The sequence below is a fragment of the Choloepus didactylus genome, chromosome 3 (assembly GCF_015220235.1).
Source record: "Choloepus didactylus isolate mChoDid1 chromosome 3, mChoDid1.pri, whole genome shotgun sequence".
NCBI classification, from domain to species: domain Eukaryota; kingdom Metazoa; phylum Chordata; class Mammalia; order Pilosa; family Megalonychidae; genus Choloepus; species Choloepus didactylus.
Genome location: NC_051309.1, coordinates 159,318,923 through 159,342,930, shown reverse-complemented (window position 1 = coordinate 159,342,930; position 24,008 = coordinate 159,318,923). Strand labels below are relative to the sequence as shown.

General features: G+C 37.4%; 1 protein-coding gene across 2 annotated transcripts in view; it reads left to right on the top strand.

The window, feature by feature from the left end:
* The first annotated feature begins 7,188 nt into the window (after positions 1-7,188).
* The window catches only part of SLC10A7 (solute carrier family 10 member 7), a 294,226-nt gene continuing 277,406 nt past the window's right edge, over positions 7,189-24,008 (top strand). For both annotated transcript variants that reach the window (XM_037830764.1, XM_037830765.1), the window contains exons 1-2: positions 7,189-7,501; positions 14,001-14,083. In XM_037830764.1, the coding sequence (XP_037686692.1) occupies positions 7,402-7,501; positions 14,001-14,083 (183 nt within the window). In that variant the 5' untranslated portion in view covers positions 7,189-7,401. The remainder of the gene's footprint in view (positions 7,502-14,000; positions 14,084-24,008) is intronic.

Here is a 24,008-nt window from a genome sequence, read left to right as displayed (position 1 = left end):
CATCTGCAGAGTCTCTTTTGCCACATAAGATAATATATTCATATGGTCTGGGGATTAGGAAATTCATTATTAAGAGTTCCCTTTCTAATGTGAATCATTTTCATCAGCTTAGGAAAATGCTCCAATATCACTCATTTTCAAAAGAAGAAAACCCTGTTCGATTCCACATCTCCCTATAGTTACCATGTAATCTTCTGCTTACCAGCATAACAGAACTTCTTGAATGAGTTGTCTGTGCTCACTGCAGCCACTTTTCAACTTTTTCCAATTTGGCTTTGGCATTAGTTATGTATAATGTTGCATAACGAATTACTCCAGTTACATGCTCCAATGGCCCTTGAACACAAAGATACACAAATCTGAATTTATAATCTCCTTCCCAAATCTACTCTTTATAGACTCCCTAGTTCAGTGACTGGCACCAGCATCTATTGCCCAAGCAGATTCCTGGAAGGCATTTTATACAGCCTAAAGGTGACTGGTAATTTATTATTTTATTTTATTTTATTTTTTATTGGAGAAGTGGGTTTATAGAACAATTATGCATAAAATATAGGAGTCACATATACCACCCTATTATTAATCCTTTGCATTGGGGGAGAACATTTGTTACAACTGATGATAGCACTTTTTTGTAATTGTATTTTTTGAAAACAGTAGTTACCTTTTTTACAATTGATGAAAGATTATTAAAATAGTACTATTAACTCCATAGTTACATTAGATGTATTTTTCCCCAGATACCACCCTATTAACACCTTGTATTAGTGTTGTACATTTGTTATAATTCACGAAAGAACATTTTTATACTTGTACTATAAACTATAGTCTGTTATCTACAGTAGGGTTCACTGTTACACAGTCCTATTTTTATCTTTTAATTTTTATTCTAGTAACATAAATACCCTAAAATTTCCCCTTTAAACCACATTCACATATATAATTCAGTACTGTTAATTATACTCACAATAATGTGCTACCATCACTGCCTCCATTTATAAACTTTACAATCAACCTAAATAGAAATTCTGTACAAATCAAGCATCAACTACCCATTCTCTAACTCCAGTGTATCCCTAGGTAAACTATATTCTCGATTCTAACTCTATGAGTTTGCTTATTATAATTAGTTGATATCAGTGAGATCAATATAATATTTGTCCTTTTGCATCTGGCTTATTTCACTCAGCATGATGTCCACAAGTTTCATCCATGCTGTCACATGCATCAGGACTTCATTCCTTTTTATGATGGAATAATATTCCATTGTATGTATATATCACATTTTATCCATTCATTGGTTGACGGACATTTGGGTTGCTTCAATCGTTTGGCAATTGTGAATAATGCTGCTATGAACATCAATGTGCAACTATCTGTTCCAGTCCCTGCTTTCAATTCTTCTGGGTATATACCTAGTAGGAAGATTGTCAGGTCATATGGTAATTCTGTATTTAGCTTCCTGAGGAAGTGCCAAACAATCTTCCACAGAGGCTGTACCATTTTACATTCCCACAAGTATTGAATGAGTGTTCCCCTTTCTCCACATTCTCTCCAACACTTATAGTTTTCTGTTTTTTTAATAGAAGCTATTCTAGTGGGAATGAAATGATATCTCATTGTGGTTTTGATCTGTATTTCCCTAATACCTAGGGAAGTTGAGCATCTTTTCATAAGCCTTTTAGCCATTTGTATATCCTCTTTGGAGAAATGTCCATTCAAATGTTTTGTTCATTTTTAAATTGGGCTGTTTGTCTTTTTATTGTTGAGTTGTAGGATTTCTTTATATATTCTGGATACTAAATCCTTATCAGATATGTGGTTTCCAAATATTTTCCCCTATTGAGTAGGTTATCTTTTCTCTTTGGTGACACAGTCTTCTGATGCACAAAAATTTTTAATATTGAAGAGGTCTCATTTATTTTTTTCTTTCATTGATAGTGCTTTGGGTGTAAAGATTAAGAGACTATTGCTTAACAAAAGATCCTGAAGATACTTCCTTACATTGTCTTCTAGGAATTTTATACTTCTCTTTCTTATATTTAGATCTTTGATCCAATTTCAATTAATTTTTGTATATGGTGTGAGATAGGGGTCCTCTTTCATTCTTTTTCATATGGGTATCCAATTCTCCCAGCACCATTTGTTGAAGAGACTAGTTTTCTTCCAGTTGAGTGGACTTCACAGCCGTATCAAAAGTCAGTTGGTCATAGATGTGAGGGTCTATTTCTGAACTCTCAATTTGATTTCATTGGTCAATATATCTATCCTTGTGCCAATACCATGCTTTGTAATATGCTTTAAAGTTAGGAAGGGTGAGTCCTCCAACTTTGTTTTTTTTCAAGATGATTTTGGCTTTTCAGGGCCCCTTACTCTTCCACATAAATTTGATAGTTGGCTTTTCCTTTTCTGCAAAGTAGGCTGTTGGAATTTTGATTGGATTGCATTGAATATGTAAATAATTTTGGTAGAACTGACATCTTAATGATAGTTAGTCTTCCAATCCATGAACACAGAATGTCCTTTCATTTATTTAGGTTTTTTTTGATTTCTTTTCGCAATGTTTTGTAGGTTTCTGTGAACAAGTCCATTACCATCCTTGGTTAAATTTATTCCTAGATATTTGATTTTTTTAGTTGCTATTGTAAATGGGATTTTTTTTCTTGATTTCCTCCTCAGATTGCTCATTAGTAACATATAGAAACATTACTGATTTTTGCATGTTGACCCTGCCATTTTGCTGAATTTGTTTATTAACTCTAGTAGCTTTGTTGTAGTTTCTTTGAGACTTTCTATATACAGAATCATGTCATCTGCAAATAGTGAAGTTTTACTTCTCCCTTTCCAATTTGGATGCCTTTTATTTCTTTTTCTTGTGTAACTCCTTGGGCTAGAACTTCCGATACAATGTTGAATGACAATGGTGACAGTGGGCATCCTTGTCTTATTCCAGATCTTAGAGGGAAAGCTTTCAGTCTTTCACAATTGAGTATGATGTTAGCTGTGGGTTTTTCATATATGCCTTTTACCATATTGAGGGAGTTGCCTTCTATTCCGATTTCTATAAGTGTTTTTATCAAGGAGGATGAGTAATTTTGTCAAAGACTTTTCTGCATCAATGGAGGTGATCATGTGCTTTTTTTTCCTTAATGTAATGGTGTATTACATTAATTGATTTTCTTGTTTTGAACCACCTTTGCATACCTGAGATAAAACCCAGTTGATCATGGTGGATTATTCTTTTAATGTGCTGTTGGATTCAATTTACTAGTATTTTGTTGAGGATTTTTGCATCTCTATTCATAAGAGAATTTTCTTTTCTTGTAGTATCTTTAACTGGCTTTGGTATTAGTGTGATGTTGGCTTCTTAGACTGAGTTAGGTAGTGTTCCCTCCTCTGCAGTTTTTTGGAAGAGTTTGAGTAGGACTGGTATTAACTCTTCTTGGAATGACTGGTGGAATTCATCTGTGAAGCTATCTGGTTCTGGGCTTTTCTTTCGTGGGAGGCTGTTGATGACTGATTCAATCTCTTTACTCATAATTGGTTCACTGAGGTCTTCTATTTCTTTTAGAGTCAGCCAGCAGGAACTGGATTGAGTGAGTATACTTGTTTCCTCCTTGGTGGCTTATGTTCCACCTTGGGTCTCTAGACTTGAGTCCCTGTGCCTGGATGTGTTTGGGGTTCCAACTCAGTGCTGTGAGTGCCTCTATAGTCTGTGCCCCTGAAGGGTGGTGGATAAGATCTGGGCTGCTGCCTCTAAGCAACTCCCAAGGTGCTTGGTACTGAGTGAGCCGGAGGGAAGAGGACTGGTGGTCTGGGATGGAAGTTTCTACCTGATATTTTACTCTTTCTTTAATTCAACATTTGTGGAGTCCTTCTGTCTCTACCATCCTCCAGAGTTCTAAGCAAGTGGGGTTTGCCCTTTTATTCACCGAATCTTTGGGGGGAGTTTTTTCAGGGAATGTCCTACATTGCAATGTTGATGACATCACTCAACTTGTAATTTATTTTTGATCCTTCCTACTTAACATTTCTCAAACTAATTGCATCTTTTCCATTTTCAGCTCTACTGACTTAGTCACTTCTTCCTGACCCATCTGGCCAGAGACTGTTTCTAAAATAGTATCTCTATTCCTTTCTTAAAATTTAACCTGGACATATCATTCTAAGTTTTATAGTCTTTCAGTGGCTTCCTATAGTAGTTAAAATTTAAATCTTTAACCACAACATAGGAGGTCTCACAAGATCTGTACCACATTTAGCTCCCCAACCTCATTACATCACTTTCCCTTACTGACAAGTCTAGTCACACTGGTCTTTCAATCCCATGGAGCTTCTTTCTATGGAAAGCTCTTTCCTGTCTTAGCAACAGCTTTCTCCCATGTGCCTACTCATTCTTCAGATCTCAGGGAGACCTTCCTCAACCCCAATCTAGATTATTCTCGCATCCTATACTTTCCTTTCACTAGTCACATTTTTGTGATTACATATTTGTTGGCATCTTTCTCCTCCACTAGATTATAAATTCCCTGTGGACAGGTCTTGCATCGGTTTTGGTCACCACTGATTGCTCAGCCATACCATGCCTGACATACAGTAAAGAAACATTAAATATTTGTTCAATAAACAAATATAGTTATCGAATGAGATCATCATGTGTTTTTTTAGATCTGTGTGCTTTCGCATGTGCATTTCAGTTGGGATGAAGCCAGGTGAAGTGGTTGGAGTAATAGGAAAAAAAAAAACTGAGACAAGACAGGGGAATGAGAAAAAAAAAGACAAGGAGAAAATGAGTGGGAGAAGAGTGATAGTTAAAGAAAATAGAAAGTAATGGAAGAAAGCAAAGGCAAGGAAGGGCCTGTGAATGTTACCTCATTCGGAAAAGGGTTTTTGAAGACATAATGTAGAATCTTGAGATGAAGAAATAATCCTGGATTATCCAAGTGGGACCTAAATTCAATGACAAGTGTCCTTGTAAGAGACACACAGAAAAGAAGACACAGAAGAGTGAAGACAGAGGCAGAGATTGGAGTGATGTAGTTACAAGACAAGGAAGTCAAGGAATGCCAATAGGCCATCAGAAGCTGGAAGAGGCCAGGGAGAATACTGCCCCCCACCCCCACCCCCACCCCTCAAACTTCCAGAGGGAATGCAGTACTGACATCTTGATTTCACACCTCTGGCTTCCAAAATTATCAGAGAATAATTTTTTGTTTGTTTGTTTTAAATCACCTGGTTTTAGGTATTTGTTATGGCACCCTAGGAAACTAATACAAGACTAAAAGAATTCACAGGGCATTATATTTTTCTCCTTTAAGTTCCATTAAAAACAAAACAAAAGCCTTTCCATGAGTTAGATTCTGCTCTAAACAGATCAAAGAGTTCTTGGTAAATAAGAATTTGTGAACAGCCATAAAGTTAAATAGGCTCAATTTCAGCAGCATAATGTTTAATATCTCCTAACACAAAAGCATCCCTTCAATGACTGAAATGTATGAATCTTTAATCTAGTAAGAAATAACTATAAGAAAGTCATTGTGTTGTAAACTACCTTTCAAGTATCTCCACTTTGTGACTACCTGATAATTAACATCAGATTTTATCACATCTTACGTGCTTCCTTCTCTTTTCAAGCAAAATTATTTAATGTTATCTGTTTCTCTCTGTTAACTTCTTTTTATCTTGAGATTCAGTTTTCTTTATGCTGCCTGAATATATAATTAGATGACAGTCCTTATTGTCTAACCTACCGGTAACACAATTGCATAATCTAGCTTAGTTATTGGACAGCAAGTCATGCCACTGAAATACAGCTAAATGAAATAGAGGAAATTACAGGATGAACCTCTGAAGCTTTGGATAAATTCAGAATCAAAGTCTGACATCACTAAACAACAAAATCCCTTTTAAACACTCAATTTTATAGTTAAACATTAGCGTGGCAGATAGGCTACTTCAAAATGTCACGCAGTATGTATGTATGTATGTATGTATGTATGTATTTTTGAGGTGCTTAATGGGGAGAGGTTGATGCTTCTGGTAGCTCTACAGGTAGGAAGTCCGTTCATGAAATGTCAATGTCACTGGTTGCCAGGAAACACTTCAAGGGAGGAACTGGGACGGCGGATAGAATTTGGCATTCCGGGGCAGAGGAAGGCAGGGGCACTCCCCCCAACCCCAGACTCGACTACTCTCCGCTTTTGCCTTGGGGTCCCTAACCCCCTTCCCAGAATTGTCCCGCAGCTTCGGCGGGTCAGTTCTGGGGGTCAAGCCAGAAATGGTACCCAAGCGCCCTCCGAACTCGCCAGCGCAGACCCCACATCGCCCCCACGGTTAAAGGCTTGAGCACTCACTCAACATCCCTCGCGGAACATGTGCCTCCACCCAAGAGAAGGAGCCTGAACCGGTGCAATCCTTTCAACTCCCACGGGCCAGTGGGGATGGGGCTCGGGCCCGAGCGCCCAGCAGCCCCACACCCACCTGGTGTGGATCCGCCCGCCCTTCCCCGGCTGCTGTGGACGCGGGGCGGTAGGGATCTTGCGAACTTGGGCGACGGTCGGACGCGCACCTTTCCACCCACTCCCGGGGCTAAAGTTCCCGGCCTTCTCGCCTCCAAAGAACCGGGTTCACGCGCCCACCACCAACCACCTTTATTCCCGCGACTCCCTCCGGGAACCGGGAGATCCAGAGTAGCCACTCCGCCCTCTGCGCACACGTCAATGCCGCCGTCTGGGAAACCTCGTAATGCATCGAAGAAGCGCGGCTCTATAAACTTGCCAATCTCTGCCGCCACTGCCGCCGCTGCAGACAGAGAAATCTTTGCTAGTCCTTGCCGCAGGCTCATGGCGAAGCCCCAAGGGAAGTTCTCAATGGATATTCTGCATGCGTGCAGGCTGTGCCAGAAGGTTTGTTGGAGTGGAACCCTAGATGAGGCTGGGCGGTTGTGGCGCCTCCTGCCGCTCCCCGCGTCAGTATTTCCCTTGGCTCCTCAGGTCTTGGCCGCGGCGGGTCTGTCAGCCCCACCCAGCGGTCAGCTTCCTTGTCCCTATTGCCCGTGGCTGCCAACCTGGCCCATGTTCTCAGTTTACAGCATCTGCACTTGGCTGTCCGCTGTCGGAGCTGCTGTGGAACCCGCCTGTGTGCGCTTCTATTAGGAGGCGCGTGGTAGTGATGGCGGCGCTCAGTGAGACTTTCCTGTCACTGGATACTAGTACTCCCAGCCCTCCTCAAAGCCGCCTGAGGAATCCTCTGGTCTGTAGTTTACGAGTGGCAATTTGACTTGCTCTGCTGCATGTCAGGAGGGACCAAGGAAAGTGTGGAGACGCCCCGGAGATTAAGTGATAGCAGCTTGAAAAGAAAAAAAGCCAAACAAATAAACAAAACCCACCCACCCTAACAAACATGGGGCTGCTGGAGAGAATGAGGAAAGAATGGTTCATGCTCGGAATAGTGTTGGCGATCGCTGGAGCTAAATTGGAGCCAGCCGTAGGGGTGAATGGGGGTAAGTGTTATTTCTTTGCACATTCCACCGCGGTTCTTACTCCAGGACTAATGTGCGAGCTTTGGAAAGAAAAGAAGATCCTAACTGGGGAGTACCTGCCTCTTTTAGGGGCACTGACCAGACCAGTGGCCCTTTTGCTTTTTTTTTTTTTTTTTTAATTTACCAATCCCAGAGGAGATTTGTATCTAGGGATGGGGCAAAGGAATTTGAGCCCAGGTTGCCTTTTCCGCGAACAGTCAATGACTCTCCTTAGTGTCAAAGACTGAGGTTACTGAGAATGAAACTTATTCATCTTTCTTTCAAAGTAGCATCCTATCCCAAGGGACCCTACCCTAGGTGCCAGGAGTTCCTTGTCTATCTTGGAGAAAGATCATTACCTAGTGTATTTCCGTCCTGTCCCCCCCCGCCCCCCATCCCCACGTTAAGGAAAGAAAGAAAGAAACAAACAAACAAAAACAACAACAGGCCGGGGTAGAAAAAGAAAAAAGGACCTCTTGCTCCCCCAGTTCCAACTCAGATTTTGTGCCCACATTTTGGAGAGTGATGATTTGCTTAGCAGTTGTTGCCGCCCCAGAAACCCCTAAGTCGACTGACACGTTGCACATTTTCATTTCAGGACACTACTTCCGTGTGCTGCTGGGACTTAGTTGCTGCACTAGCATTCTAACAGATATAGGCTGTGTTAGACTAGGTGTAGTGTGTATTTTGGCAAGGAAATGTAGGCAGGCTGAAAACGTATGCAGATCTCTGAAGAGTGGGAGCCTTGTAATGTGGGGATGGGCGTTGGTGGGAACAGCCTAGAAATAGAATTAGCCCTTTATGCCCTCCCCTCCTCCTGAGACAATCATTTCCTACTTTTCAAAAACGTTAATTGAATTTTTTCAATTCAGTCGTCTTTTTTGACCTTGCTTGTCAGTTTCCAGGCTCACGGACAGTTTAATACTTGTCATACTAAAGGGCAAATAAGGACTGAAATGAGCAAACAATATCTTGTTATGGTAGCAAATGTTCACAGAGATGTTTGAGGTTATTTGTACCTTTTTGTTAAAACATGATGGAAGTGAATGAACTGATCTCTCAGGAGAACAGTGGTTCCTTCTATCCCTACCCATCAGTTCCTCCATTTAGAAGTAGCTTCTGGGAATCTTTTAAAAGGAATTATTTGAACAAAGATTGTGGAGATGAAAGCTTTTTTTTTCCTCTTTGGTATTCAACTTAGTACAAAATGTTTAGGGTATGGGACTGAGAATAAAGCATTCCTTGTGGTTTCTATCTCAAGTGGTTTCTACCTCAGAAGATACCAGTCTCTTCTTTGACACAGCTTCTCTTTGACCTTTTGGAAAACTCTTGTGAATGCTGGTATTTCAGGTTATGTAAAATGAGGATCCCCTGCCCCTGCAACTAACTTGGTAGTAAGAATTAAAGTTAGAGAGTCTTCTGGTGAACTGGAATACACATTTCACTATTTATAGCTTCTATATTTAGATCTCTTATTTGCTCAGTTTAAGTTGAAATTATAGGTGATATATGATCTCTAAGTTTAAACTTCAGGGGCTAGTTTTGGTAAACTACCTTTTTTTTTTTGAGTGTCCTTTTTCTAATCTTTTTTCTCCTGGATTTTATTGAGATATATTTACATACCACACAAACCATCCAAAGTGTACAATCACTGGCTCACAGTATCATCACATAGTTGTGCATTAAGTCTCCATGATCAATTTTAGAACATTTTCATTACTTCAGAACAGAAATAAGAATAAATAATAAAACCCACATTCTTCTATACCCCTTCTCCATCCCCACCCCATGTTGTTGACCCATAGTATTGGCAACTGTTGATGAAAGAATATTAAACTATTACTATTAACTATAGTCCATAATTTGCAATAGCTATGTTTTTTCCCTGTATTATATTTTTTTAATTTGTAATATTTCATGCACAAACTTATTTATATTTGTAGTGTTAATCAGTGACATACATGACTTTAAACAACCACTTTCAATCACATTCAACTACAATATGGCACTATTACTTATAATCCTAATAATGAGCTACCATTACCTCTATCCATTCCCAAACATTTAACTGCAGCCTTGTTAACAGTTCTGTACATATTAGGTAACCACTCCCCCTTTTCTAGCTTCTATCTCTCCGTACCCTATATTCTATATTTTAAGACTCTGAGTTTACATGTTCTAATTTGTTTATATTAGTGAAATCATACAATATCTGTCCTTTTGTGTCTGGCTTATTTCACTCATCATTATGTCTTCAATGGTAAACTACCTTTTATCTTACATTCCCAGAATGTTTTGGAGGGAGAAGGGTTGTTGAGTGTTGAATAATTTTCTTAGGGCTTCGCCCCCAGTGACAGGTCTGAGATGGATTTTATAATCTCGTATATTCCCTCTGACTCTGTTTATTGAAGTTTTTGGTACACTGTTGTATCTTAGAAATATTGTTTCCCCATTTTCACTGTCCTTAAGCTATTAAGTAGGATCATTCATTTCCTTGTTTAGTCATAAGTGAATAGAATATAAAAGCCAAAAGGGACCTTAAAAGTATTTTGACTCAACCTGCTTTTACAGTTGAAGATAATGAGGTCTGAAGTGAGGTGACTCACCCTAGGTTCTCTATCTTAGGGAAGAGGAAGAACTGGAGACCAGGGCTTCTCCTTAGTTCATACCAGTTGCAAAATCCATAGTAATTATCCTGGCAAAAAATCATTTAAAATGAATAACCATTATAAAGAAGGACTTTACGTAATAAAGCCATTTTCCATGCCCTGACTCTTTGCCGAAAGAGCAGCGCAAATTCAGCTATTATTAGACAACAATGTACTACATATTATTTCTTTGATATCTGTACATGTGTAAAAAAAAGTTACTTTCTCTAAAAAAGAAAGTTAAGTAGAAAATGAACAGTTGTTTGGTATTTCCTCTATTGGCTGTCAGGCTAAGTTCTTGACACCTCTGTGGAGCTTTTACTTAACCTTCTCACTTGTAAAAGCTCTTAGATAAAAACAAGCTTCCAAATAGTATTAATTGGCACTTTTACTCCACTGGCTAAAACAACAAAAATCTAAGAACAAGGAGAGAAAAGGCTGCTGAAAATGTTTCTGTCATATCCTGCTCTTTAGATTATCTATAGCACTTCTTTATGTTTGTAGTTTTTTAGTCAGAAGCTTCTTTTAATGGATTTTGTACACCAGGAGTGTGATTTTTAATGCATTCATATTGACTGAAAAACTTTCAATAGAGCAATTATCTAGACATTATCTTAAATAGGAAAAAGTTTTGGTAGTCTTCAATTTGTTAAAACAAATTTTTAAGACTTCACCTTTACCAGGATTGTATACCTTAACAACTACACAGTTTATTTTTAAGTGTAAGACCTTTACACTTAAAGTGTCACATGTATGATCTGATCTCACTTGAAAAAATCTTTATAGTCAATTGGTGAGTTAAGTGTGGCAGGAAATTTATAGATGTACAAACTCTAACATATAAAGAAGGTGAGTGACTTTGCAAATGGGAAGAAGCAGAATAAGTACAAATATTAGCCTGATAATTTAATTCTTTTGACTCAGTTACATTTCATTTGTAAATACAGAAGAGGTTGAAAATAAGGCACAGCAGATGCACATATATAGATTCTGAGATATAATCTGTTCCACTGAAATTAGGGAAACCCTGAGCTATGCTATGCATATCTTGGAGTTTGCTGGAGTTCAACATTCCCTACACATTCTTGGGAAGAGAAAGTTTTACTTTTTTGGAAATATGGAGTAAGTTTTTGATTTCAATCTGTATCTTTTCTTAAAGTATTGCCTTTAATTAGACATTAATCCTAAAAGAAGCTGTTTTGTTTTTCTATTAAAAAACAACTAGAAGCATTCTGTAAGTTTAAGTATATATAAACTTGAATTCCTTAGATTAGGTTTAAAAGTGAAATTTTCTTTGGTGATGAGTAGATTTTGTGACGTGGTGGTTACTTGCATTCTTGAACATTCCAAATGTTTTCCTTTTTTCCCCCATTTTTTAAAAAGTATGGGTTTTGAAGTTCAAAAATTACATTTTTTTAAATGACCAATTTGTATTTTCATTGTGCTTTTCAGTGTGCCCATTCCATTTTCATTGATAAACCTTTCTTGATTTCATTTAAGGGAAAATCAGCCCAATAAAAATTTATAGTTCTACTTTGAGCTTTATAGATATTTTAAGATTCAAATCTGGTTATTTTGGTGTCTTGGAGGATCTAATCATTATGTTTTGGAGTGGAAGCAAATATTATTTCTGTATCTTGATTTTTCAACTCTCACCTCTATGTAAATATTTACCAAGTCTTTATTTCCGACTCTGGGTGACTTCTACTCCTGCATTCCCAGGTTGGGTGATGTTTGCCTTTTAACAGATCATGTCTCAAAGGGGCGAAATCAGAATTCCTCCTTCTGTCTTACAGGTGCATTGTAGGCATCCTTGGACTATGCTCACCATTTCCTTTCATGGATTAGAGTTATTTAGGTGTGCATCTAATACAAAAGATGGTAGCCTAACTCTAGAATTAAAAAATTAAAAGCCAGGAATCATTCCATTGAATGATGCTGATTAGTTAATAGTCATCATGTGTATTTATGTATGTGTGTGAGAAGTGTGAGAAGAGTTCATTTCTTAAAAAAGTACAGTTGTTAGCCAACTACGATGGATGCTTTAGTTACCCTCCCAAATAAATCTGCAATCTAAGTAAAAGCTGTGTGCTTGCTATGGTGATGTATCTTTGGACATGTCCTATCACTTTCCTTGCAACCGTATTGCTAACTGTAACCCCTCCTATATGGAAATTCTGGAGGTACGACTCTGGACACAACCACAATGGACAAAAATAAGTTCCCATAAAAAGCAGGAAATTGGAGGAAAGCAATAAAAATATATTGAGTATGAAAAACAGGATATTTTAAATTCCTAGAAGGCATCTACTTCTAAAATAAGCCAAACTCCTATCTTCTGAGTTACCTACCTCAGTTGTTGAGATATACTGCTTCTAGGTTGTGAGCTGCTGAGGCAGATTCATTCACAGATATAAAAATAATGTACTTCTTTTTAAGTTTTTGAACAGCTGTGAAATGTAATGCCTTTTGCACTTACCTTCTCCCTTTTGCTCCCTTTTCTCAGATCTTAGCAAAATAATTTGTGTAAATGCTAGGTATATAGAAGAATTTATTGTGATGTTTGAGGGGTTCTTTTATTCATTAATATACTACAAATGCCTAAGACATGGTGGGTGCTCAAAAAATATTTATTGAGTGAATGAATGGTGAGTTTTTCTGAGCTTGGTCTTCTCTGCATTTATTAGCCAACATCTTTAGGTATGGTGGAGGGTTGCAGAGTATGCAGGAACAATGATTGCGTTTCTGTTGTCTTGCTTAAGGGGCTGAAGGGAATGGTGAATATGAAAGCATCTCAGATTTTAAAATGTTGCTGTATAGCAGGGTTTCTCAGCCTGAGCACTGTTGACGTTTTGGACCAGATAATTTGTGGTTGAGGGGCTGTCCTGTGCATTTTAGGATGTTTAGCAACATTTTAGATCTCTACCCACTAGATGCCGGTAACACACACCCCCACCCTGAGTTGTGACAACAAAAAATTTTCCAAATACTGTCAAATGTCCCGTAGGGGGCAAAATTGCCTCTCTTGAGAACCACTGGTATACAGGTGTAACATGGCATTATCTCAAAAGTGCATCTTTCAAAAAAATGTTGTTCATTGGTAAGCACCTTAGGTCTTCAAGCCAATTGTGTAAAGCCGCAAGTGATACTTTAAATATTGGTGTTGCTCCCATTGTCATCACAGAGTTAACACATTTGCTGTGATGTCAGCCTAACTCCAGAGAGGATTTTCTGGAGGGCAAGGACCAAGAGTATCTGGTTCACCACACTAACCCTAAGGCCTGACACAATTTAATCATAATTATAATCATAACGATATATTGTTAAGTACTTTAGATGCATTCTCTCATTCACATAGTAAGTGTTCAACAAATATTTGTTGAATGAATGAATCATGGAGGAACTGAATACAAAAATAAAAACTTATTTCTGGTATTCTAGAAGGAATAAAATAATATTTGATAAAGAGAAAGTAACTTCCTCAGTTGGTTTTCTTCTTTTGGTATGGAGAATTTTGATCATTTGTGGGAGTAAAAGTTCCTTATATAATCACTGATAACAGTGGTAGATATTTTTAGGACCTATATTGAAGGATGTTGCCTATAGGCTTTCTTGTGTGCTTTTTTATTCTTTTTTATTCTTGTCTGAGGATACTGCGCTGACCCAAAGAGCCATGGTCTTGGAGTTTGGCTGGCATCACAGCAAATGTTTAACTCTGTCAGGACAATATTACACTAGGGACAGTACTAATGATTAAACTATCACTTATCTCCTCCAATGGATTCTTCTTGACAAAATTCTTTTGTCACAGTAACTCATTTTTCTCTTTTTAGGACCACTGAAGCCAGAAATAACTGTAACCTACATTGCTGTGGCAACAATATTCTTTAACAGTGGATTGTCATTAAAAACAGAGGTACTGTAACCTTGGGGCATATGGAAAGGAGGGAGAAAAATTTAATTCATCCTTACTATTTTGAAATTTCGAGTTCCTTTTTGTAAAACTTTTAGTAGCTTTAGTCTCAAGGTATAACTTTGCAGCAAAGTACTTGTGCATTGTTTCTACATATTCTAGAAAATTTATAGTTGAGCAGTGTGTACCTGAGGATGTGGTTATAATGAGTGTTTTTTTTAATTTTTTACGTTTTTATTTAATTTTATTGAGATTGTTCACATACCATACAATTATCCAAAGATCCAAAGTGCACAATCAGTTGCCCACGGTACCATCATACAGCTGCGCATCCATCACCACAATTAATTTTTTTTTCAATTTTTAGAATATTTTAATTACTCCAGAAAAGAAACAAAGACAAACAAAGAAAACTCAAATCCTCCCATACCCCTAACCACGCCTGCCTCCATACTGACTCATAGTATTGGTATAGTACATTTGTTACTGTTGATGAAAAAATGTTAAAATACTGCTGACTGTAGTACATAATTTGCGATGGATATATTTTTTCCCTATATACCCCTCTATTATTAGCTTCTAGTTATAGTGTCCTACATTTGTTCTAGTTCATGAAAGAGATTTTTAATATTTGTACAGTTAATCATGGACATTATCTACCACAAGATTCACTGTTTCATACATTCCAATATTTTAACCTCCAACTTTCCTTCTGATGACCTTCATGACTCTAAGCATCCCCTTTCCACCACATTCAAACACCATTCAGTGCTGTTAGTTATTCTCAAAATAATGTGCTACCATCACCACTGTCTACTTCCAAACACTTAGGTTCAACCTAGTTGAACATTCTGCTCATGATAAGCAACCACTTCCCATTTTTTAGCCTCGTTCTATATCCTGTTAACTTATATTTCATGTCTATGTGTTTACATGTTATAATTAGTTCGTATCAGTGAGACCATGCAATATTTGTCCCTATGTGTCTAACTTATTTCACTCAATGTAGCGCCCTCATGGTTTCTTCATCAACTCTTTTTTTTTAAAGATGGTTTTGTTCACCCACCATACTTTCCATACTGAGTAAACAATCGATGGTTCCCTGTGTAGTTACGTATTTATGTATTCACCACCATCACCACTATCTATATAAGGACATCTCTATTTCTTCCACAAAGGAGGACGCGTCAAAGAAAGTGGAGAGACAAAAGAAAAAGAAAGAAAAAAAACACATGACAGCTAAAAAGCAACGAAAGGAAAGATAGAATTAAACTAAAGTAGACAAAAAGAGTCAGATAACATCTCCAAATGCCAAGAGTCCCATACCCGTCCCTTATGTCCCCCTCTTATAGGCATTTAGCTTTGGTATATTGCCTTTGTTACATTAAAGGAAGCATAATACAAAGTTTCTGTTAACTATAGTCTCTAGTTTGCATTGATTGTATTTTTTCCCCAATACCACCCTATTTTTAACACTTTGCAAGGTTGACATTCATTTGTTCTCCCTCATGCAAAAACATATTTGCACATTTTATCACAGTTGTTGAGCACTCTAGGTTTCATTGAGTTATAAAGTCCCAGTCTTTATTTTTCCTCTTTCCTTCTGGTGTCCCACATGCTCCTAACCTTTCTCTATCAACCATACTCACAGTCATCTTTGTTCAGTGTACTTACATTGCTGTGCTACTGTCACCCAAATTGTGTTACAAACCTCTCACTCCTGTCTTTTCCCATCTGTCTGTAGTGTGCCCTTTAGTATTTCCTGTAGTGCAGGTATCTTGTTCACAAACTCTCTCATTGCCTGTTTGTCAGAGAATATTTTAAACTCTCCCTCATATTTGAAGGACAGTTTTGCTGGATATAGGATTCTTGGTTGGTGGTTTTTCTCTTTCAGTATCTTAAATATATCACACCACTGCCTTCTTGCCTCCATGGTTTCTACTGAGAAATCCGCACAAAGTCTTATTAAGCTTCCTTTGTATGTGATGGATTGCTTTTTTCTTGCTGCTTTCAGGATTCTCTCTTTGTCTTTTCATTGGATAATCTGATTATTAAATGTCTTGGTGTAGGCCTATTCAAATCTATTCTGTTTGGGGTATGCTGCACTTCTTGGATCTGTAATTTTATGTCTTTTCCTAAGAGATGGGAAATTTTCATTGATTATTTCCTCTATTATTGCATCTGCCCCTTTTCCCTTCTCTTCTTCTGGGACACCCATGACACATACATTTGTGTGTTTCATGTTCCTTCAATTCCCTGAGATGTTGCTCATATTTTTCCATTCTTTTCCCTATGTGTTCTTTTGTGTGTAGGATTTCAGGTGTCTTGTTCTGCAGTTCCTGAGTGTTTTCTTCTGCCTCTAGAGATCTGCTCTTGTATGTCTCCATTGTGTTTTTCATCTCTTGTGTTGTGCCTTCCATTTCCATAGATTCTGCTGGTTGTTTTTTCATACTTTTGATTTCTACCTTATGTTCTCCCAGTGTTTTCTTTATAGCCTTCATCTCTTTTGTTATATGTTCCCTGAATTCGCTGATTTGGTTTTTGATTTCATTTAACATATTTCTTTGAAAATTTTTAGTAGATTTTTTCATTAAAGTGAAACCATGTCTCAGCTGTATCTTGATTGAAGTGTAGGTTTGTTCCTTTGACTGGGCCATATCTTCATTTTTTCTAGTGTAGATTGTAGTTTTCCATTGTCTAGGCATCTGGTTTCCTTGTTTACCCCAGACAGATTTTCCCAGACCAGAACATGTTCAGGTCTCAGAATGGGGTTATATTCAGGGTATATCTTAGAGGAATGACAGACTTTCCTGTGAGGTTTCCAGTTGCTGTGCTTTTCCCAACCTGCCTAGCAGGTGGCGACTGTCAGCCTGTCACCCCTGAGTGGTGTAAGGAGATGTGACCTCTTCGGTTTCTGTTTTGGCTGTTTTTCTCCAGGCTCTGGGGTCTGGTTCTGAAGGGAAAGCTGGGACCACCTCTGCACTCTTAGAGAAGATAAACCCCCTCTGGAGTTTTCATTTGCATTTGAATTGTTGTCTCTCTGACTCTGTTATCTCCACCTGTCTGGGTCAGAATGCTGGGAACTGAAAATGGCTGCAACACTCTCTTCTGAGCACCTCAGGTTGAGAGAGAGAGGAAAAGGGACAGAAAGTCCCCTTTTGGAGCCAGTACATGGCCCCCCAGATTCACTCATCTGCCAGAGGTAACACCTGGTCTTCTGGGCTCTGCCTCCCAGGTCAGATGAGTCTTCTGGTTTTTCAAGGTCAGTCGTCACTAAAAGCCTCTGCCTGCTTCTTGGGGGTTTGTAGCTTGTATTCAGCAGTCCACATTTGTTAATTAAAACCCCAGCTGGAGCTCAGCTGAGTTATATTTGCTCACTCTGCTTGGAGAGTGCTGTAGTTTCTCCCACAGTGAGGTTTTGCAGCTCGGACTGCAGTGGGGGAGAGGCTCTTGGTGTGGTTCCACAGCTTTTACTTACAGAGTCTATGCTGCGATCTCAGGCATTCCTCCCAATCCAGGTCAGTGTACGATGTGTGGACCATCACAGCTGTCTCCCAGCAGTTATTCCAAATTATTCACTAGTTTCTGGTTGTTTATTAATTGATCCCGGAGACTATCTAAATTCCACTCCTCTCTGTGCCACCATTTTGCCTTTGAATTCAATGAGTGTGTTTTTAATACAGCAACTGAACTGAAGCATCTACTTTGGCTCTTCCTTAAATTATGATGATGACTATGGTGGCAACTGCTATGTTTGAGAACATCTCAGCTGTTGTTGTTTACTTGAGTTTCCATGATGATTGTCAGTCATCTTTTGTTCCCAGGACTCATGCTCCTCAAGTGTTTCTTGTTATGTCTTGACTTATACCTAATTTAAAACAATAAATACTCATGGTGTCTGCTACCATGTTTGTTAATTATTAATGGATATTTTAAGAGAAATTTTGCTGTTCTTCATATTGTCATAATTCATCTGAAGACATATAGATAATGTTAACTGATCTAAGTTTCACTGAAAACAGGATTCTCTTGGGAGTAAAAGATTCAAGGCATTTTTAAGTCAGAGAGAGGAATTAGTAGAATTTATGATTCTCTTTGACTTTTAATAGGAGAAATGGGAGAAAACAACCCATTTGCTTTTGAAGAAATTTATATAGAGAGTTTTTAAAATTATCATTCTAATGTGCTCATTCTTATGTAGATGGGGGAAATCTTACTGTGTAAGAAGGGTTTTCTTTGAAATGGCTTTCAAAGTTAAAAATTCCGTTTCAGCATCATGTCTTACATTGATCTATTTTAAGAATTTAAATTCAGAATTTCCTTATTTTATTTATTTATTTTTACTTGGTGTTGTTTGCATGAAGACCAAATTTATTATCTCCTTAGATTACCCTAGTGGCAACATCGAAAAAAGATGATTTTATTAAATTTATATATTCTGAGGTTAGCAGGTTGTTATAAGTCTTTTAAATGGAGTATTTTTAATATACATAGGATCGATGTCTACAACTGTTAAATTGTGTCTCACGAATTCTAACTATTCTCACTGATACTTACTTGCTCTTCTGAAAATAACTGACATGGGACAGGATTTCCTAAGTATGTCAAATTCCAGCTTTTATAAATTTCATGAATATGAAAGGACCATGAATAGCATTTACATGCACAGGCTTTTTGCTATCAACACCTGAATTCTAATATTGGGTCTCTAATCTGGGCACATTGATACAGAAAGATATTTGCCACTACCATGGTGCTAGACTGCGTTTACATTGAGGTCTTCCTGCTGACCTTGGCTTATGCTTTTTGTGGAGCATCTGCCTTACTCAAGTCCTCTACTTAGGACATTGCTCTAACTACTGTCCCCTGGTGGCTGTTTAATGACTGCTGTTACTTATGCCATGGGAAATCTGGCTAGAAACTTATTTCTCTCATTCCTTAGCTTCTTACTTAATGCTGTTCTGTAAAGCAGCAACTTTGTGGGATGCAGGAATTGAAGAAGGAAGAATGTCACAGCTGTCAAGCTTTCCTCTAAGGACCGACTGTTTCTGTAAGCACCTAGGAAACCTTCAGAGTCATCCAGCTAATTTGGATGTAATGATGAAATGCCTTGATCTGGTGCTTTATTGTAGTATCTAAGTAGCCATCAAAGCCATTTTCTCCATCAAAGGTTCTTTTCAAACCAATACAATGTTCAGTCATTTTCAAAGCCACTTAACTCAAGATGTCCTAGATTGCATCTTTATAATGTTTAAGTATTTCTAAGCTTTCCTAATTTCCTGTGCAACTGAAGAGTGGTAAATTAGGAGCCAGAAATCTTGTTTTTTGTTTTCTAGTTAACAATCTCAAATTTATTTCAGCTAAGACTACTCCTTTTGTATCCCATTAGATCCTAGAATGGTGCATTTTTGAACTCAGGAGATAGTCGGTTATTTACATTGGTCCCTTTCAAGTTTGCTTTATTTTGAACATTTCCTGTAGTACTATTCATACATTGATTTAATGACATGTATGCTAAAATTTGTTTTACTAATTTATAAAAATTATGAAGGACCTTGTGCTAATACAACACTAAATCTTCAGTTTTACGACTGTTGATTATTTCCAGTTTTGAAATACCTGTTGAAATGGTTTCAGAAATTTTGGTGTATTGAAGTGAAATAAAGTCACATTTGAAATATATTTTGTATTTAGCTACTTCAACCTATGGTTTCAGAGAATGTTTTACCTAAAAGGCTATGGTAGAACCAATTCAATTAAACAATTATCTATTCAGTGCCTATGGCTACAAGGCACTGTGTTTGGTGCTGGTTGTAGATACAAAGATGAGCAGGAAGCTCAAGGGCTGAAAAAAGTTGTCTAGTGGGGAACAATATACAGATTTTTCCTTATTTTTTCTATGCAGATTTTTTTTCCCCATCCTGTTAGTTTGGAAATAAATATGGCAATCCAAACTTCAGGCTCATGTTGCTTGTTTCAAGCCCAGAGCTAGGAGGCTGACTCTCAGAAAGTGAATCAGATGAAGGTCAAATATGGGTTAGGAGGGAAAATGGTATCTAATGAAAATATTTCTACAGCCCAGTCAGAGCCCCTGATTTTAAACAATTCTCAGTGCTGTCAGTGAGACTCTGATATAATCCATACATTATTCGGAGTATTTCCTTGAGTTTATTTTAATGGAATTTGACCTGTATTAATGTGAATCAACAAAATGTCATGCAGATTCATCTTTTCATTTATTTATGATAGCATTTATTTGGGTTTGTGGTCCTAAACTCTACATGGATATATATAGAATGATATCATTTTGGATTTTATAGTGTTTGCTTGCCTTTTCTTTTCCAGGGTTACCTTATTTTATCCTTATGGTTTTTTAAAGAAGATATGGAAAATATTTTGCACTATGTTTTTGTGACAGTCTTGAAAACCTTTCTTAGGAACACTTCATGGCCTGTTATTTACATGTTAAGAGGCCCTTCATAGCTCAACATTGTCTCTTGGCCCTTGTAACTCATTTTGCTGGGTTCTTTACTGTACCATTCTTATGAAATGTCACTGTTTCTCAAAGTCATTTTTACGTCAGCTAGCATTTTCTAACTACATTTTATTTTTTATAACATTTTTCCTCAATATTTAGCCATTATAGAAAGATTAAAAAAGAATGAACTCTGATTAACATCAGTGTATCCTTAGTCTTTTTTTCTCTTGGTGTATATTTTATATAGACAATATTTTATAAATAAAATTGGGATGTACTTTATATTTATATACACATCCATCCATCCACACATGCACCCATACACACACATATATATAATCTTTATTTTCCATCTAACACTGTATAATGATTATTTTTCATGTAATTTAATATTTTTATTTAATTTTCATTTACCTATATTATATTTAGAAATAAATTAACTTAAATTTTGTTTATTTTTATGAACTATGATTTATTTACATAGTTCAGAATTAAAAAAAGCACAAAATTTTATACAATTAAAATTCTTCCTTTCATTCCTCCACCATACATCCAGTTCTCTTTCCAGGAGACAACCAATGTGAACATTTTTTGTTTATCCTTCCAGAGATATTTTTTATAAAACTTACATATGCATATCCCCCCTACAAATTGTAGTTTTTAATACCATTTGATACTTTACCCTTTTTTACTTAAAAACATGTCTTAGAGATTGTTGTATGTCAACACATAAAGGAATTTCCTGTTTCTTTTTGTATGCTGAATAGGAGTCCACTGTGTGGACATGTTATGTATTTTACCAGTCCCACCTCTATTGATGGACATATAGGAAATTTACAAGGTTTTGTTGTTACAAACAATGCTGCTAAGGATAACCCCAAAATATGCCATTTCCCACAGTTGGGAGCTATGGGAAGAATGCATTCCTAGAAATGGAATTGCTAGATTAAATGATTATGTGCTGTTTAAATTGTAATAGATATTCCACATATCTAGAATGATAGCAGGTGCACAATAAGTAATGGGATTGATCACATTCACGATATTGTAGTATCCTTACCACCTTCCATTATTAAAACTTTTGCCATCACCCCAAACAGAAACCCTACCCGTTATGCACCAACTTCTCATTCCTGTATTTCCCACCCCAGGCAACCTGTACTCTGATCTCTGTCTCTTTGAGCTTTCGTATTCTCCCATATTTTCTTTGTAGTTACCGTGTAGCTTAAGTGTAACATCCTGAATCTATGAGAATCTTCTTTGCTTTGATTCCAACTTAACTTCAATAGTATATACAGCTATGTTCATAGATGCCCCCCCCCTTTATGTAGTTCTTATCAGAGATCACACGTTTACATATTATGAGTCCAAAGCCACTTATATATCATTACATTTTATTCATTTGCCTTTTAGATTCTGTTGGGAAGTAAAAAGTGAAGTTACAAATAAAAAATTAAATAGCATTGATATTTATATTTACCCGTGTTGTTATCCTTACCAGGTATCTTTATTTCTTCATGTGGCTTTGATCTATTGTGTATTGTCTTTTCCTTTCAACCTGAAGAACTCTCTTTAGCATCTCTTGCAGAGCCGGGCTAGTGACAGACTCTCTCAGCTTTTGTTTCTCCAGGAATGTCCTAATATCTCCCTCATTTTCGAAAGACAGTTTTGCCGGATATAGAATTCTTAGTTGGCAACTTTTGCTTTCAGCACTTTACCTATGTCATCCTTCTTGCCTTCATAGTTTCCGATGAGAAATCGCCACTTAATCATATTGAGGTTTCCTTGTCTGTGACATGTTGCTCCTCTCTTGTGGCTTTCAGAATTCTCTTTATCTTTGCCATTTGACAGTCTTATTATAATACACTATGGTGTGGATCTATTTGGGTTTATCCTGTTTGGAGTTTGAGTGTCTTGAATGTGTATATTCCTGTCTTTTGTGATATTTGGGAAATTTTCAGCCATTATTTCCTTTGATATTCTCCCTACCCCTTTCTTTCATTCTTCTTGCTCTGGGATTCCCACATTGTGTATACTGGTATGCCAGATGGTGTCCCTCAAGTTCCTCAGGCTCTGTTCACTTTTCTTCACTCTTTCTTTTTTCTGTTCCTCAAATTGGATGATTTCAATTGTCTTAAATTTCAGTCCTCTGAATCTTTCTACTGCCAGCTCCAATCTGCTGTTGAACCCCTCTAGGGAATTTTTAATTTCTGCTATGATGGTCTTCAGCTCTGTTTGGTTCTTTTTCATAATTTTTTTGTCTCTATTGATATTCTCTTTGTGTTCATCTGTCATTTTCCTGATTTCCTTTAGTTCTTTGTCCATGTTTTTCTTTAGCTCTTTGAGCATATTTAGGACTGATTTTTAAAAGTATTTGTGTGGTATGTCCTAGGTCTGGTCCTCCTCATTGATGGTTTCTGATGCTTTAATCTTCTCCGCTGCCTGACTCATTGCTTCCTGTTTCTTTGTATGTTTTGTAATCTTTTGTTGAAACATGGGCATTTTGATATTTTAATGTTATTGCTGGAATTTTGACTCCTTAAGCTTGTATCCAGCTAGTGTTGTGATAGAGTTTTCTTTGCATGCCAGGAGCTGATAAAAAAAGAAGAGCGAGAGAAGAAAAAAAGGAAAACACCTTTCCCAGTCTTTGTAAATTGACTCGTGTTAGTGCTTTTCTTTAGGGTTATCCATACAATGAGTTTAGAGAATATCTTGAGGCAAAAGCTTAGGGGTCTCCCTGATCCTTTTTGCACACTCATCTTTTCTTGGGCATGTGCATGTGGCTCCAGAAATTTCCCCATTTACACAGTTATGAATGTCCCTCTTCTTGAGGAAACAGTTCCTCAAGATCCAGGGTACTACATTGTTTGTCCCATAGCCAGCAATCTCTTGCCCTGGGAAGCATGACTTGCCTGCTCTCTCACAAGAATCTGTAGGAATGCCTTCTACATGCAGGATGGCAAGTCCCTCAGGCCACTACCAGACAGTTGGGCCAAATATGCATGCTTTCAATATATGCATGGGGGTTTTTCTGCTCCCTCTGGAACCAGAACCAGGGATCCAGGGTTGGGGACTGGCTATCCAGTGTGCTACAAGATCCTGTTTTTTTTTTTTCATGTTTATTGAGATTGTTCAGATACCATACAATTATCCAAAGATCCAAAGTGTACGATAACTTGCCCCTGGGTACCCTCATACAGCTGTGCATCCATCACACTTAATTTTTGTTCAATTTTTAGAAATTTTTCATTACTCCAGACAAGAAATAAAGTGAAAGATGAAAAAAGAAAAAAAGAAAAGGAAACTCTAATCCTCCCCTATCCCTAACCAACCCCCCTCAATTGTTGACTCATAGTATTGATATAGTACATTTGTTACTGTTTATGAAAAAATATTGAAATACTGCTAACTGTAGTATATAGTTTGTAATAGGTATATAGTTCTTCCTTA